The 18,003-nt window shown below is 44.8% G+C and overlaps 1 protein-coding gene across 3 annotated transcripts in view; it reads right to left on the bottom strand.

The window, feature by feature from the left end:
• LOC132401903 (coiled-coil and C2 domain-containing protein 1B-like) overlaps window positions 1-18,003 on the bottom strand; it is a 94,756-nt gene that overhangs the window by 68,919 nt on the left and 7,834 nt on the right. For all 3 annotated transcript variants that reach the window (XM_059984244.1, XM_059984243.1, XM_059984245.1), the window contains exons 2-3: window positions 15,172-15,304; window positions 1,036-1,139 (exon numbers count right to left, since the gene is read on the bottom strand). In XM_059984244.1, the coding sequence (XP_059840227.1) occupies window positions 1,036-1,139; window positions 15,172-15,304 (237 nt within the window). The remainder of the gene's footprint in view (window positions 1-1,035; window positions 1,140-15,171; window positions 15,305-18,003) is intronic.

Raw genomic sequence — 18,003 nt, 5'->3', positions numbered from 1 at the left:
TTGTACATTGCTTTTTCCTTTTGCTTGATTTTTTTCTTTCCGTACTTTTCTATAAGTGTATACCCCAGATAAATACTTTGTGGAGATTTGTGATATATATGTACAATGTCTGAAATACATCTCATGGAAATGTTTGTTTGATGATGAACTTCAATAAAAAATAAATTACAAAAAAAAGAAACTCCTTAAATGCACATGGTAATCTCCATTTAACCAATTATGTGACTTCTAAAACCAATTGGCTGCAACAGTGATGATTTAGTGTCATATTAAAGGGGAGTGAATACTTATCATTCAATTATTTTGTGTTTTATATTTGTAATTAATATAGATCACTTTGTAGAGATCTGTTTTCACTTTGACATGAGTGATCAGTGTCAAAAAAAGCCAAATTAAATCCACTGTGATTCAATGTTTTAAAACAGTAAAACATGAAAACTATAGGGAGGAGGATGAATACTTTTTATAGGCACTGTAGATATCTATCAATCAAAAGATATTAATGGATACAAGAACAAGGTTGATTTGTGAAGTTGGGTCACGGGGAAGCCAATGTCGAAGTGGACGATGTAACGGACTGGAAGAATAATGTGCTTTCATGTTTAAGATTAAATTAGTGAAAACTAACTTCATACTTCATAATGGTATTAAGACATTATGTTAATGTCAATTCCAAAGGAACAACCCATGAGTTCCATTCTCTCTCTCATTTTCCTGTATTGCTGTAACTTATTTTCTCTTTCACACACCCATCTACTTCCCTTTAGTGCTTTCCCCCCGAATGATATTAAGGAGTAATTTACAGTGATCAGATAAAACAACCAGCACATCCTCGGGATGCGAGAGGTAACCAGAACACCTGGAAATAATCCACATGATCATGTAGACAACACCTGAGATCAGATTGAACCAGGATCCTAGAACTGTGAGACAGCAGCACCACCTTGCCCGGACAGAATTCAAAAACACAAATTTGTTTTGAGAACTAATTTATCATGCAATACTCATTTTATCCTTTTCAAAGTAACAACTTACCAAGAGATCCTCATCATTTTCAAAATCATCATCGTCATCATTTTCATCAAAATCCTTCATGCATTCATCAGCCATTCGTTCTATGTGGTCCATGGGCAAAGGTGCTGTGATTAGAATGTGCAAGATCAGGGTCAGGTCCAGTTTATTAAAATTCTTTTGTTCTCAGATTATAGCTTATTGAAATAGCTGCGTATCTGGCATATTGTCAGATAATTAATATGAGAGAACTCAGAGGGATTTTAATGCAATTATCCTTCACAATACCAAGCTTTATATCCCAGCTGTGGGAAAAATAAATCAACAGTAAATCAGTAGCATTTCCTGAAGGCTGAATTATATACCAGATGAAAACAATAGCACTACTCATTTTCTCTTGTAAAAAACAAATCTCTAAAGCTAGTGTTAAAGTATAAGCTGCCAAGTTCAAGCTGAAACTTTAATTGTTATTCAACCATACATGCTGATACAGCTAATCGAAAGTGTTCCTCTGGGGCTATGGTGCAAAACACAGCACAAACAGCCACACACAGCACTCCTAGTTGTAGAATCAGAATCAGGTTTATTATCACCGGCATGTGACATGAAATTTATTAACTTAGCAGCAGCAGTTCAATGCAAAATATAATATAGAAGAAAAACATAAAATAGTAATAATAAGTAAATGTTATGCAGTTTAGTTTATACACTATATATATATATTGAATAGATTAAAAATCTTGCAAAAGACAGACATACTATACATTAAAAAAAAGTGAGGTAGTGTCCGAGGGTTCAATGTCCATTTAGGAATCGGATGGCAGAGGGGAAGAAGCTGTTCCTGAACTACTGAGTGTGTGCCTTCAGGCTTCTGTACCTCCTATCTGATGGTAACAATGAGAAAAGGGTAGGCCCTGGGTGCTGGAGGTCCTTAATAATAGACACTGACTTTCTGAGACACTGTTCCTTGACAATATCCTGGGTACTTTGTAGGCTAGTACCCAAGATGGAGCTAATCAAATCTACATCCTTCTGCAGCTTCTTTCAGTCCTGTGCAATAGACCCTTCATACCAGACAGTGATACAGCCTGTCAGAATGCTGTCCACGATATATCTATAGAAGTTTTTGAGTGTATTGGTGATACGTCTTTCCCCATAAAATCATTGCGTCTTCTTCAACCAGAAGCCCTGGATGAACCATGAGGTCCTCAATCTACTGAGTGCCAGATCAGTGGCATTCAAGACTGGTGGCCAAGAAAGTTACAAGAGATCCAGGTACAATCTCCAGAAAGCCATCTCACGGGCAAATTGCAATTCCAGACTAAACTTGAATCAACAAAGCATGCTTGGGGTTGTGGCAAGCAACATAGGAAATAAGCTCAGTGCCTACTATTTTCACCTTGACCGTCACAAACTCTCACAGCCACCAAAGATCCTGTGATTTCAGTCTCTGAGGCCAATGTGCAAACATCCTTCAGGAGGGTGAACCCACGAAAAGCATCCAGCCCAGACAGGGTACTTAGCCAAATACTAAAGATCCATACTGATCAACTGGCTGAAGTGTTCACTGAGATCTTTAACCTCTCGCTTCAGCAGTCACCCATCTGTTTAAAGCAGGCTTCAATTATTCTATTGCTTAAGAAGATCGTGGTAACCTATCTCAATGACTATTATCCAGTAGTATTTACATCCACAGTGAAGAGATTGGCAATGAAACATCAACTCCTGTCTGAAAAGTGGCTTGAATCTCCTCCAATTTGCATACCGGAGCAACAGGTCCATAGCAGATGCCATCTCATTGGCTCTTCACTCAACCCTGGAGCATCAGGACAACAAAGATACATACTTCAGGATGCTGTTTATCAATTACAGCTCAGCATTCAATACCATCATCCCCTAAAAACTAATCAATAAGCTTCAAGACCTTGGTGTCAATATTTCCTTGTATAATTGGATGCTTGATTTCCTTACCTGCAGACCCCAGTCAGTTCAGATTGGCAACAACATCTTCTTCATGATCTCCATCAGCACAGGTGCACCACAAGGCTGTGTGCTTAGCCCCCTGCTCTACATGCTTTACACCTATGACTGTGTGGCTAAACAGCTCCAATGCCATATTCAGTTTTCTAGATGATATCACTGTCATGGGCCAAATCAAAGGTGGTGATGAATCAGCCTATAGGAAGGAGATTGCAAATCTGGCCGTGGTGTCATAACAATAACCTCTCACTCAATGTCAATAAGACCAAGGAGCTGATTATTAACTTCAGGAGGAGGAAACCCGAGGTCCATGAGCCATTCCTCGTCAGAGGTCCAGATGTGGGAAAGGGTCAGCAACTTTAAACTCCTCAGTGTATCATTTCAGACGACCTATCTTGGGCCCAGCAAGTAGGTGTGATTATAAAGAAAGCACAGCAGTACCTCTACTTCCCTAGGCATTTGCGAAGATTCAGCAATGACTTCCATAACTTTGACCAATTTCTATAGATATGTGGTGGAGAATATATTGACTGGCTGCATCATGGCCTGGTACAGGAACACTAAAACCCTTGAATGGAAAATCTGGCAAAAAAATAAGAGGATACAGCCCAGTCCATCTCGAGTAAAGCCCTTCCCACCATTAAGCAAATCTACACAGAGTGCTGTTGCAGAGAAGCAGCATCCATCATCATAGACCCTGCCATGAAGGGCATGCTCTTTTCCTTTTGCTGCCACCAGAAAGGTAGATGGCACAGAAGCCTCAGGACTTACACCTCCAGGTTTAGGAACAGTTACTGTCCCTCAACCATCAGACTTTTAAACCAAAGGGGATAACTTGACTCAACTTCATTTGCCCCATCATTGAAATGTTCCACAATTTATGGACTCACTTTCAAAGACTTCTCATCTCATGTTCTCAATATTTATTGCTTAACTATCTATTTATTTATTAATTATTTATTTATTTTATGGGTTTTCTTTTTGTTGTCTTGCACACTGGTTGAACGCACAAGTTGGTGTGGTCTTTCATCAATTCTAGTACGGTTATTATTCTATTATAGACTTATCCCAGCGTGGCATGGCCAGAAGATTGATGGTGCATGGAATGTTGTTACGGATTCATGTTTCTACAAGAACAATGCACAGCAGTTTCTCAACTCAAGCTGTTCAAACTACATTATGTCACCATATACAACTCTGAGATTCATTTTCCTGTAGGCATACTCTCCAAATCTATAGAATAATAAGTATATGTCCTACCAGAGCAAAGAAGACAACAAACTGTGTAAATACAAAAAAAAAAACTGGTCATGGAAACATTTCAATGATGAGGCATGTGAAGTTGAACTAAGTTATCTCCTTTAATTCAAGAGCCTGTTTGTTGAGGGGTAGTAACTCTTCCCGAACCCAGTGATGGGATTACACATTTTGTCTAGATATGGCCAATGGTTGGGAGGGCTTTATCCATGATGTACTGTGCTATATCCACTACTTCAGATCACCTAGACAATACAAAAATCTGTATCAGGATGCTGTTCATTGACTATAACTCAGCGTTTACACCACCATTCTTAACAGCACCAATCCTACAGTACTGATAGATAAACTATGGAACCTAGGCCTCCATACCTCCCTCTGCAATTGGATCTTCAACTTCCCAACTGGAAGACCACTATCTGTGTGGTTTGATAATAATATCTCCTCCTCGCTGATGATCAACACTGGCACATCTCAGGATGTGAGCTTAGCCAGCTGCTCTGCTCTCTCTCTATACCAATGACTACTATGTGGTTAGGTATAGCTCAAATGGCATCTCTAAATTTGCTTATGATACAACCATTGTTGGCAGAATGGTGACGAGAGGGTGTACTGGAGCAAGATATACCAGCTAGTTGAGTTGCGTTGCAGCAACAACCTTGTACTCAATGTATGTGAGACCAAAGAGCTCATTGTGGACTTCAGAAAGAGTAGGACAAGGTAACACGAACCAACTCCCATAGAGGGATCAAAAGTGGAGTGAGTGAGCAGTTTCAAGCTCCTGAGTGTCAAGATCTCTGAGGATCTAACCTGGTCCCAACATATCAATGCAGTTATAAAGAAGGAAAGACTGGCCAATTTCATTAGGAGTTTGAGGAGATTTGGTTTGTCAAATTTCTACAAATGTACCGTGGAGAGCATTCTGACTGGTTACATCATCATCTGGTATGGAGGGTGGGGGAGGGAGGGTACTGCATAAGATCGAAAGTAGTTGCAGTAATTTGTAAAATTAGTCAGCTCCATCATGGAGTACCAGGCTCTGTACTATCCAGGACATCTTCAAGGAGCGGTGCCTTAGGAAGGCGGCATCCATCATTCAGGAACCCCACCACCCAGGACATGCCTTCTTCCTGTTACCATTAGGAAGGAGGTACAAAAGCCTGAATGCACACACTCAGTGATTTAGGAACAGCTTCTTCTCCTCTGCCATCCGATTTCTAAATGGACATGGAATAAATGAGGACCACCTCACTACTTTTTTTACTTGCTATTTTGCACTACTTATTTTAACTTAACTATTTAACAGACATACGTATGTCTGGGCGGAGGACAGTGCTTAGTAATGATGGCACTAAACAGTGACTCCTTTGCTTGCATCTTTGGAAACAGCTCTATTTCTATCTTTAATATCTCTATTTTTCCCTTTCAGGGTTCTTTTGATGACCCTGACCTGGAGTTACACGCTGACTTCGGTTCTTTGCGGGAAAGGGACCTGCTCGCAGGGCCTCGCAACTGGATGCTTTTTGAAATGCCAAGGATGCAACCTGGAAGACTAGCACGTCTTCAGGCTGCTGGATTTTGGTGGCTCTGGAGACGGACTGATTCAAGGCTGGTGCTGCTGCCGAATGATGAGTCGCAGGAAAACACGGAAGATTGGAAGCAGCGGGCTGGCTGCTGGCTGTGTGCCCAGAGACCCCAGTTCTTTGGGCACTGGCTTGGAAAAAACGACGCAACAGGTATTTAAACACCATAAGTCAGCAAGTTGTTTCGTTATGTCTCCTCTCTCACTGTGAAACGGGATCACCTCTTTTTCCCTTATTAGGGAGAGAGGGAGCCTGCGGTATGTTGAATTACTGGGTGAACGAGTAACCTTTGGGGTAAAGCAAGTCTGTGTCTTTACTGATACTTTGCTGCACGCTTGAGTGCTCGGTGGAGGGCGCCGATGAATTTTTGCTGGTGGGGGGGGGGCCTGTTGCCTTGCTGCTGTTAGTGTGTGGGAGGGGGAGCTGGGGGGGGGAGCTTTAGGTTCTAACATTTAACTGCCATTCATTCTTTGGGGCACTCCTCTGTTTTCATGGATGTTTGCGAAGAAAAGAATTTCAGGATGTATATTGTATACATTTTTCTGACATTAAATGTACCTATTGAAACCTAATGGTGTCAAAATGGTTGTTGTGACGTGTCTAGTGTGGTAGTATAGTGGCCAGTGCTTGACACTCTCACTTTCAGCTTTCATCGCTAGTTAGCAATCTTGCAAAAAGAGCTGAATATGTAAGTCACTCCCTGCCAGTACGTAGCCTCTCCAACAACCACCCTCATGTAGTGCCTCCTCACTGGCAATACATGGAAACTGAACTCCATTCAGACTCAGGCTGAACTACAGAGGACAGGGAGGAGGTCTGGCCCCTGCACATGTAGCACCACATCCGGACGTGCCCTGGTGCTCGTGAACCAAATCCCCAACAATGAGTAAGTAGCCCCACTACCTTGTGGGCAGCCTCGGGAGAGACGAAGGCTACGGGAGTAAATCCAGACAGCAAATCCAGAGTGGAGCCACTAAGGTGGCTGGACGTCATTGAACATCCTTCCAGCAGCTCAGCAGCCAAGCTGGTGCCAACATATTGCTTCATAAGCTTTCCTTTGGACTACACTGGTGAGGTTGAGAAGGGGATCTTGATGACTGGACATCTCAGGATTTCCATACTTTCCGCCCTGGTTGGTAATGATGATCATCATCGCCCATTGTCCTTCAAGGCAGACAGATGCCAATCTTATACGTAATGTAACCTGCTTTTTTTTCTACATTTATCTATCATATATTTCATTGTACTGCTGATGTAGAGTTAACAGATTTCAGAACATATGCTTGTGATACTAAACCTGATTCTGAGGTGCTGCCGTGCTTTCCTCACAACTGCCCAGGGCCCAAGACAGGTACTCCAAAATACCACCACTTAGGAACATAAAGTTGTTGACCCTCTCCACCTCTGATCCTCCGATGAGGACTGGCTCATGGACCTCTGGTTTCCCTCTCCTAAAGTCTACAATCAGTTCCTTGGTCTTGCTGACATTGAGTGAGAGGCTGTTGTTCTGACACCACTCAGCCAGATTCTTAATCTCCCACAATGGTGTCATCAGCAGACTCGAGTAGGGCATTAGAGCTGTGCTTAGCCACACAGTGGTTTAGTGCGAAACGAGAAGCGGAGAGGGCTGAGCACACAGTCTTGTGGTACAATTGTGCCGATTGAGATGTTCATCTGCAGACGAAGGCAAATCAGCTTGTCTTGTTCTTTGTCAGCTGCAAGCCAAGGCAATCTTGCTCGTCCTCCAGGGTTCCGAACACTGGAGAGCAGAACCGATGGGAGGGGCCAGCCTCCAGCCAGCACAGACTAGAGCACGCCCACTGCACCCCTGTTCTCTCCTAGTGCTTCTGGCACCTCCTCCCCTGGGTGGCTGTAACAGGTGATGCTGAATGCAACATAGAAGCCACAAACCACACAGCTCCCTCAGCTACCAAGGAACCAGACTTGCAGTATTTTATATTACCAATGAACAACAGGATCTTCCGATAGCAATAAAAATGGTTCAGACAAACATTTTCTTATTTATAACACTATATACTGTATAACTTGGCCACTTCACAGACTTCAGACATTTTCTAGGAAAAGAGGCTGTGATCAGTTCTTTGAAATGATAATTTCTTTTTTAGCAGTCAAATGCAGATCTATTAACTTTATCAGTATCTTCTAATCAAGAGCTGACATGAATGAGTCAAAATGATTTGCATCCATCTTGGATCTGATAGAAGAACCTTTACACAATTACTGGAAGACGATCACTTCTTCCTCTTCACCAGCTTGTGGTGAACTATGTGCCTGTCGGGACACGCCCCTGCTGACTGCTCCTGTGGCTCCTCCCACAGGCTCCTGTATAAAGGAGATCTGCGGCCTGACGCTCGGCCTCAGTCTCCAAGACATTGTATGATAGACACTCACTCCTGGTTCCTTCTTCCAGTCAATAAAAGCCGATATCTCGCCTTTCGTCTCAGTGTGAGTTATTGATGGTGCATCAATTTTATTGACTGGAAGTTTTAAAACATGGAACCCGTTTTGCATCCGGACCGGTTGGATTTGGACCCTCAAGACCCTGACGCAGCTCTCGCTTTTGAACACTGGCTTGCATGCTTCCAATCGTACTTAGCGGAGCTTCGTGCGACTGAACCCGCCATTATGCACAGAATCCTACTCTCGAGGGTCTCCTCCAAAGTTTACTCCATTATCCGGGACCTGCCGACCTACGATGGGGCACTGGACGCCCTCAAAAGACAGTACCTGTGGCCGGTGAACACCGTCTACGCAAGACATCGTTTAGCTACCCGGCAACAGCGGCCTGGCGAATCGTGCGCTGAGTTTCTCCAAGCACTACAGACACTCGTCCGACCTTGCGACTGCAAGACGCTCACGGCGGAACAGCATGCAGAGCTGCTGGTGCGAGACGCTTTTGTGACGGGACTGAGGTCAGTGTACATGCGCCAGCGGCTGCTGGAAAACTCAGACCTTACCTTAAGCTCGGCGATGGAGAAGGCCAATGCTCTCGAAGCTGCGCTGCATAACGCCGACGCTGTCCAGTTGCGCGATTCCCCGCCGGTTCCATGGACTCCTCAGACCCCGCCACCGCCAGTTCCCGGGAGCGAATTCGCCGCTGCCAGTCGCGATTCCACGAGCTCCCCAACCCTGACCACGGTTGTGGCCCGTCAGAAGCCCGTGTGTTATTTCTGTGGCCAAAAGAAACATCCTCGACAACGCTGTCCAGCGCGAGAAGCGACCTGCTCCAGCTGCGGAAAGCAGGGCCACTTCGCCAAGGTCTGTAAGTCTCAACCTCGAGCGGAGTGCAGCGCTGCGGGTGAAACGTGGGGGCCGCCATCTTGCATGCCCGGATGTGGGCGGCCATCTTTGTCGACGTCAGCACACCCCGCCCCCGACCCTCGGATGCTGACCGGGTACCCCGGATGTGAGCGGCCATCTTTGTCGACGTCAGCACGCCCCGCCCCCGACCCTCCAATGCTGACCGGGTACCCCGACAGCGATTCAACTCTGGCCACCGTGACCCTCGACCAAAGCGCCCCACATCAGCTTGCAAGGTCCATGATGGACATCCAGGTGGAGGGGCACTGGACTGGATGCCTGTTTGACACGGGCAGCACTGGGAGTTTTATTCACCCGGACACAGTTCAACGCTGCGGACTCACATCGCGGCCGGTAAGTCGGAGGTTCCATTTGGCCTCTGGGTCGCAGTCCACAGACATCCGGGCGGGTTGTGTAGCAACATTGGTGGTGCAAGGCACAGAATATCGGGACTTTGAGCTGCTGGTCATGCCTAATCTGTGCGCACCTGTGCTATTGGGGCTGGACTTCCAGAGCCATCTCGAAAGTGTGACTATGGTATATGACGGGCCCCTCCCACCACTCACTGTCCGGAATCCTCAGTTTTGTGGGACTTCTTCACATACCCCGCTACTGACCACACACACACACGGGCACACACATCCCATCCAGCACCAGGCCGACAGCTGCGCTACCGACACTTGCAGCCTCTCCACTCTCAAGGTCCCTCCCCCACCGTTGTTCGCCAACCTGACCCCCGACTGTAAACCTGTGGCAACCAAAAGCAGGAGGTACAGCGCGGGGGACAGGGCCTTCATTCAGTCAGAGGTACAGCGGCTGCTCAGGGAGGGGATCATTGAGCCAAGCTCAAGCCCTTGGAGGGCCCAGGTAGTTGTTGTTCAGACTGGGCAGAAAGATAGGATGGTGGTGGACTATAGTCAAACCATCAATAGGTTTACGCAGCTTGACGCATACCCCCTACCCCGCATCGCGGATATGGTCAACCAGATTGCTCAGTATAAGGTGTACTCGACAATAGATCTGAAATCCGCTTATCACCAGCTCCCCATCTGCCCAGAGGACCGCCCCGACACCGCCTTCGAGGCGGGCGGCAGGCTCTATCACTTCCTGCGCGTCCCTTTCGGTGTCACGAATGGTGTCTCTGTCTTCCAGAGGGAAATGGACCGGATGGTGGACCAGTACCAACTGCAGGCCACATTTCCCTATCTGGATAACATCACCATCTGTGGTCACAACAGGCCAGATCACGACGCCAACCTCCAACGATTTCTCCAAGTGGCCGCAGCTCTGAACCTTACTTATAACAGGGACAAGTGTGTGTTGGTACCACCCGCCTTGCTATACTTGGGTATGTCGTGGAAAACGGGGTTATTGGCCCTGATCCCGAACGTATGCGCCCCCTGTTAGAGCTCCCTCTTCCCACCACTCTCAAGGCCCTCAGACGGTGCCTGGGTTTTTTTTTCCTATTACGCCCAATGGGTCCCCCATTACGCAGACAAGGCTCGCCCCCTGGTCAAGTCTACCTCGTTTCCCCTCTCTGCTGAGGCCTGTGCGGCCTTCAACTGCATTAAAGCGGACATTGCCGAAGCTACGATGCATGCAGTGGACGAGACCGCTCCCTTCCAAGTGGAGTGTGATGCCTCCGATTTCGCTCTGGCTGCTACCCTCAATCAGGAAGGCAGACCAGTAGCATTCTTTTCTCGCACCCTCCAAGGCTCCGAAATTCGGCACTCCGCGGTGGAGAAAGAAGCCCAGGCCATAGTGGAGGCTGTTAGGCACTGGAGGCACTATCTTGCTGGCAAAAGGTTCACCGTGCTGACCGACCAGCGCTCGGTTGCGTTCCTGTTCAGCAACCAACAGCGGGGCAAGATCAAAAATGATAAGATTTTGCGGTGGAGGATAGAACTCTCCACCTACACCTATGATATCCTGTACCGGCCTGGCAGACTCAATGAGCCCCCTGATGCCCTATCCCGGGGAACAGCTGTACGCCCTTCATGCACAACTTTGCCATCCGGGGGTCACCCGACTTTACCATTTTGTGAAAGCTCGGAACCTGCCATACTCCCTGGAGGACATCAGGACGATGACCAAGGACTGCCAAATTTGCGCCGAGTGCAAACCGCACTTCTACCGTCCTGACACGGCACAACTTGTCAAGGCCACCCGCCCTTTTGAACGCCTGAGTGTTGACTTTAAGGGCCCCCTTCCCTCCACTGACCGCAATGTCTATTTTCTCAGTGTTATCGACGAGTTCTCACGGTTCCCCTTTGCCATCCCCTGCCCCGACACCACTGCCACGTCCGTCATAAAAGCCCTGCGCCAGCTCTTCACTCTGTTCGGGTATCCCTGCTATATCCACAGTGACAGAGGGTCCTCCTTTATGAGTGAGGAGCTGCGCCAGTACTTGCTAGCTAGGGGCATTGCTACCAGTCGGACCACGAGTTATAATCCCCGGGGTAATGGCCAGGTGGAGCGGGAGAATGCCACAGTGTGGAAGGCCACACTTTTAGCCCTTAAGTCAAAAGGGTTGCCGGTCTCTCAATGGCAGGAGGTCCTCCCTGAGGCACTGCACTCTATCCACTCTCTGTTATGTACGTCCACCAATGCCACCCCTCACGAACGCCTATTCTCTTTTCCCAGGAAGTCTGTCACTGGGACCACCCTACCAGTTTGGCTGACGTCCCCGGGGCCAGTGCTGCTCCGGAAACATGTGAGGAGCAATAAATACTCCCCGCTGGTGGAGAGGGTTCACCTTCTACATGCGAACCCCCAGTATGCTTACGTGGTCTTACCTGATGGGCGGGAGGACACGGTCTCCATCCGCGACCTGGCACCCGCAGGTGCAGCAGACCACTACCCTGAAGGCTCTCCGGTAACTATGAACCCTGCACCAGAGTTGACACCGTGCTCACCAGGCCCTACACAGACTCCTCACGACACTTGTATACTGGGCGTTTCGTACGCATTTATACCAGGCGCCTCACACATGCATGAGGGATTACCGGCGCCTAGTGGGCAGGAACACGCGCAACCCCCGTCCCCTGTGCAATCACCGATGTTGCCGGCATCTATGCGGTCACAGCCGGTGCTACGTAGATCGCAGCGACAGATTCGACCACCTGATAGACTTGACTTGTAAGAAACTTCGCCACATGAGGACTTTTTCAAACGAAGGGGGGGTGAATGTGGTGAACTATGTGCCTGTCGGGACAAGCCCCTGCTGACTGCTCCTGTGGCTCCTCCCACAGGCCCCTGTATAAAGGAGATCTGCGGCCTGACGCTCGGCCTCAGTCTCCAAGACATTGTATGATAGACACTCACTCCTGGTTCCTTCTTCCAGTCAATAAAAGCCGATATCTCGCCTTTCGTCTCAGTGTGAGTTATTGATGGTGCATCACAGCTCTCCTTCACTTTTTGCCAAAGGGTATTTCCTGTGTTTATCTGATTTCAGACATGCACCGGCCACCCTCATTCCACGACACCCAGCCTGAGAGAAGGCAAAAAAAAAGCTCCAGTGTGACTAATGTGACAGCCTTACCAATGTCATTTCTGAAGGAAGTTAAAATTACTACCAGAAAAGTATACAGGTTAATAAAGGAAGAGACTTCTCACGCTTTCATTGATCTTACAAAGGAAAGAGTAATGCATACTTGTTTCCTGTTCTAGTTTTGCCCAACAATATGCCACAAGTATGGTTACAGTGACATTGTTTCAGCTGTGCTAACTTTATTAGAAAACATTTATTATCTATCAGTGGGAAGTACAATTCACAAGTATCTTTCCTAATATGCAAAGATTCTTCTGAACTTCTCATTCACCAACACTGGAATTTTGTAACCAATTAATTAAATCGAGTACATCATAAAGTAATTCCAAGAATTTTGTCAAGCAATAATGTTCAATGCCGCGACTTTTATGAAGTGGTACTGAGAATATTGACAAATATAATGAGACAAGGCAGACATGTTCCTGTTCTCCATCTGAAGAATGGTTAGATGACACTGCCTTCTGTTGTTATCATCTATGTTTACTTCCCCCACTTCCAACTGTTCTGTTCCAAAAGAAGCTGCAGAGGGTTCTAAATTTAGTTGGCTCCATCTTGGGTATTAGCCTACAAAGTATGCAGGACATCTTCAAGGGCCGGTGTCTCAGAAAGGCAGCATTCATTATTAAGGAGACCTTCAGCATCCTTTTCTCACTGTTACGATCAGGTAGGAGGTACGGAAGCCTGAAGCACACACTCAGCAATTCAGGAACAGCTTCTTCCCCTCTGCCATCTGATTCCTAAATGGACATTAAACCCTTGGACACTACCACACTTTTAAAAATATATATTATTTATTTTTTGCATGATTTTTAATCTATTCTGTATACGTACACTGTAATTGATTTACTTATTATTATTACTTTTTCTTCTTCTATATTATGTATTGCATTGAACTGCTGTTAAATTAACAAATTTCAGGACACATGCCAGTGATAATAAAGCTAATTCTGATTTTGATTCTGACAATGGTTCTCTGCTAATACACTGTGGCTGAAGGTTATAACTTTCAATTATCATTTCAATTAATCAATAGGCAGTTAACCAAAGAAGTAATGTAGCAGAAGCATCAAAAAGCACTCATTTTTCCCCACAAATTATCTGCTTCTGGATTTCTAACCAGAAGCTGCCATAAAATTAAAGACTGTACCAAAGTATCAGAGAACAGAGCAACAGCTTTTATATAGCACACTTAATGCAGCAAAAACATCCCAGAGAGCTTTCTAGGAGTGTTGAGTGATCTCAACCATGAAAGATGATATTAAGGCAGACAAACAAATGCTTGGTCAAAGAGGCAGATATTAAGGAACAACATAAAGGGAGAAGATGATGTACTAAAAGAACAGCTTAATGACAGAATTCCAAAATTTAGGCCTCAATTACATGGGTACAGAGTGGAGAGTAGGGAGGGTTGAAGCTTTATTGAGATTTGGAAACTAAGGTGAGAATTTAAAAATTGAGATTATATTTGACTGGAAGTGAGTCACTAGTTCCAGGATGCTGGGTGAATGGGACTTAATGGAAATTAGGATAAAGGCAGCGCTTTAGATAATCTCAAACTCACACAGGACTTAATCAATGACCAATTAACTTACCCTGTACGTTATTGGACTGTGGGAGGAAACTGGAGGACCCAGGGAACACCCACGCATACCACAGGGAGGATATACAGATTCCCTACAGACAGCGCTGGTAATGAACTCCGAACACCAGAATGCTCTAAGCTGCAATGGTGTCGTGGTAATTGATACATCACCACGGCATTAATCAATTGGAATTCAGTATTTGCTCTGGGGTAAGCTCACATCACTACCAGACAGACCCCCCCCCCCCCCACCTCCACAGTGCTGCCCATGATGTGAGAAGCAGGAACATAAATGCACAGACAAGTCAACCACTGCTATTTGTTATCAGTTCTATTGTAAAGCAATAAATTTCACAATATTTGTCAAAGATAATAGACCCAATTCTGATTCTATCTTACCTATATTTAGTTAAACTGAAGGCTTGAAGTTGCCCAGCATCTGTAGTCTCTTTTTCTATCCCCATACACAGCTGCTGGCCACTTAAGAACTTGCCTTGTCTGTTTCTAAAGCAAAATTCTTATGTGTCCTCCCACACCCCAACACCATAAACCAACAGTTACAGATCTTGTCACCTTTGCTGAGAGATAAACATCACATTGGAATGCATCTCCATTTACAACACGGATTCAATGTTACAGAAAATCATGATATTGATGGTTTTCTAGGAACATAACCCCTCCACAGAGCAGGGTGATGTGCCTTTCATGTAAGGAAAACTCAAGGCAAGCCATAGGCAAATAACCTTCATCTTAAAATGCTCATAAATTAAATAGATCTTTAAAAATTTTTAAGAGTTTCCATGATGTGGGCTATTTATTTACATTTTTCTTTTTAAACCAAACTTTATAAAGTTAGAGCATAACCAATAAACCCAGACAATACTAACTTTTTTCTTTGGATTTTGGTTTTGTGACTGCCTTCACTCCAGTAATTGCAGCTAACTCAGCTTCCAGATCGCCATCGTTACTATCTCCTTCAGTAAGCATGTCTTCACATGAAAAGTCCACAAACAGGCCAAGCTGCATTAAAAAACAGAACAGTGAAGAACCAGTTTCATCAGGTTACTAACAAGATGACTATTAAACTAAAATTTAGCACAGGGAACTTTTTTGAATATATGCAAACAGTACAAATTCATGGTTCTTCTCACCACATTGTCATATTCTATGTATAAAACTGCAGACCTTCATCCAGTTAATGATAAACATAATCAAAATCATGACTGTTTAACAAGTTGCAATCGACAAGTATTAAATATTTCCACAAACTGATTCATTCTTAAAATTCAAAGGATATTCAAAAATTACTCTAGCTTCATAAACATTCTTTGAATGTTATTTTTTTCAAATTGGCTACAAAACAATTGCACAATGAAAAGGCCATACAAATTTATATAATTTATAATGAGCTGACTGATCTATTCAACAAACATGAAACTGTTATAATTATTAATTTCTGGTTTCTATTCTATTTTTAGTTTGTGGTTCAATCCTGTTTCTGGGCTTAAAGAACTATAAAGCAAGATTAAAGTTAGTTAACCAGTCTAAAATTTGTTCCAAACACATACTTCATTCATTACCACGTTTGCATGAAGGATCTTATACAGAGGGTCTTCAAAAGCTGCTCTTCTGCACAGGCAGTTATTTTAAAGAAATATAAGACAAGTGGTAAGGCACAGACCATTTCATCGGTGTGTTGTCAGAAAGCAGCCCCTGTACACAAGTGATCCTCTCTGTCGCTCTCTCTTTTTGATGGTGAGTGAGAGCTGTCGGGGATCTTGGAGAAGGGATGCAGAAGATTGCAATATCAAGACAGCGAGCTGCTGCTCTCCCACTCTCTGTTGCAGGAGCAACCTGATTCTCCCTGGCGAATGAGAGAGCCTGTCTCAGATACCCGAAGTGTTGGGGTGGACACTTGATCAAGGTCTTTTTGGGTACTTTGGTATAACTTGTATGGTGGGGAAGAAGGAAGGTCGGTGCTTTAGCTGGTGCAAGTGGGGGCAGGGGGAGGGGGCTTTGGGGTTCTGATGTTTCAGTCATTCATTATTTAGGGTTTTTTCTTGTCTTGTGGATATCTGCAAAGAGTAAGAATTTCAGGTTGCATACTGTACACATTCTCCGATATTAAATTGAACCATGGCCAGTAAAATGCTAACAACACCAGGGCAGACAGAACATCGTCACTCAGTGAGACTTGGTGTTTGCATACTCAGGGTTAGTGCGCACCTTGAACCAACTATACCCAAATCCAGTTGTCGGGATGAATGCCACACTGAATATATTTTTCCTCCCTTTTTCTGGATATTTGAACATCAGGATGTTTTTCCTAAGAGCGTGGCACACTGAAAGGTGAACTTATCGCAGAGTATAAAATGTTGAAGGGCAGAGACAGGGTGAATGTTTTTTTCCAGGGTCAGGAAATCAAGAAATAGAGGCATAGGATAAGGTAAGAGAGGAAAGATTGAGTAGGAACTTGAGGGGCAACATTCCCCCTCCCATATTGGGTGGTAGATTTGCACACTGAAGTACATGGATACGAAAGGCATAGAAAGTTATGGCCAAACACTGGCAAACAGGGCTAGTTTGGATGGGCATCTTGGTCAGTATGGATGAGATGGACAGAAGGGTCTGTTTTCATGCTGCATGGTAGTTTTCAGACTCTAGCAGAATGGAACATGGGCAATACCAGCACCATACTCAGCAGCACAAACAGATCTCACACATGATAATCAGCTTCTTTTCTACAACCGAGAGGAAGTGTAAAATTTGCAATCACCATCTCTTGGCATCACACAGCCTCATCATATGCCACTATCACAGTACCATCAGGTACGTGTCCCTGAAGGAGGAAGGCCTGGTGAAGCCAATTGCCAGAGAACATGGCCTTGCTCTTCCCAAGGTTTAATCAAACCAACAAGCTGCAACTGGGATCATCACCATTTTATGTCTGTATTCTTTTTTTCAGCACTTGGCATCAGGGTCAATAAAACAGAGACAAGAGTGGGCAATATGGTTGAATCTTGGAGTTGACTGGGAAGCTTTCTCTTTCCCATTGACTGTTATGAACTGCCTTTCATGTTGTAGTTGAACAGTCACATCCAATTAAGTTTCCTTTCAAAACTATATTTCAGAACACATATTTATCATTCATGTGTGCAATATTCCAGCAAACGCTTATTTCTGATCCAAGCTGACTGAGCAACTGTCTACTCCACTATTGTGGGTGGGGAGCTCATTCCTGAATAGCACACTGGTTGGCTATTGGTTGAAGATTTTCTGAATTGGGGAAATCAGAGTTTATTCGACTTTGTGGGCCAAAAGGGCCTGTATTGTGCTGTAGGTTTTCCATGTTTCTATGAAATCAAAGAATAGAGGGCACCGATTTAAGGTGAGAAAGGAGAGATTTAATGGGAACGGGGGTTACTTTTTCACCCAGAAATTATGAAATGAGCTGCCAGAGGAAGTGGCTAAGGCAGGTACATTTGTAATGAGTAAAATACAATTGGACAAGCACATGGATAAGGAAGATTTAGTTTATGGGGATACGGGCTAAACAGACAAACGAGCCTAGCTTAGATGGGCATCCTGGTTGTCATGGACCAGATGGGCTGAAGGACCTTTCTCTACATTGCATTATCCGATTTTGCTGAGAGGTTACTTTATTTTGCTTTTCAACTTGCTTATGAGAAAAAGAAATTGGTTTATACCTGTGAATGAAC

Source organism: Hypanus sabinus, chromosome 11 (genome assembly GCF_030144855.1).
Source record: "Hypanus sabinus isolate sHypSab1 chromosome 11, sHypSab1.hap1, whole genome shotgun sequence".
Classification (NCBI taxonomy): domain Eukaryota; kingdom Metazoa; phylum Chordata; class Chondrichthyes; order Myliobatiformes; family Dasyatidae; genus Hypanus; species Hypanus sabinus.
The sequence above is the reverse complement of the archived record's forward strand: the minus strand, read 5'-3'. Positions and strand labels throughout refer to the sequence as shown.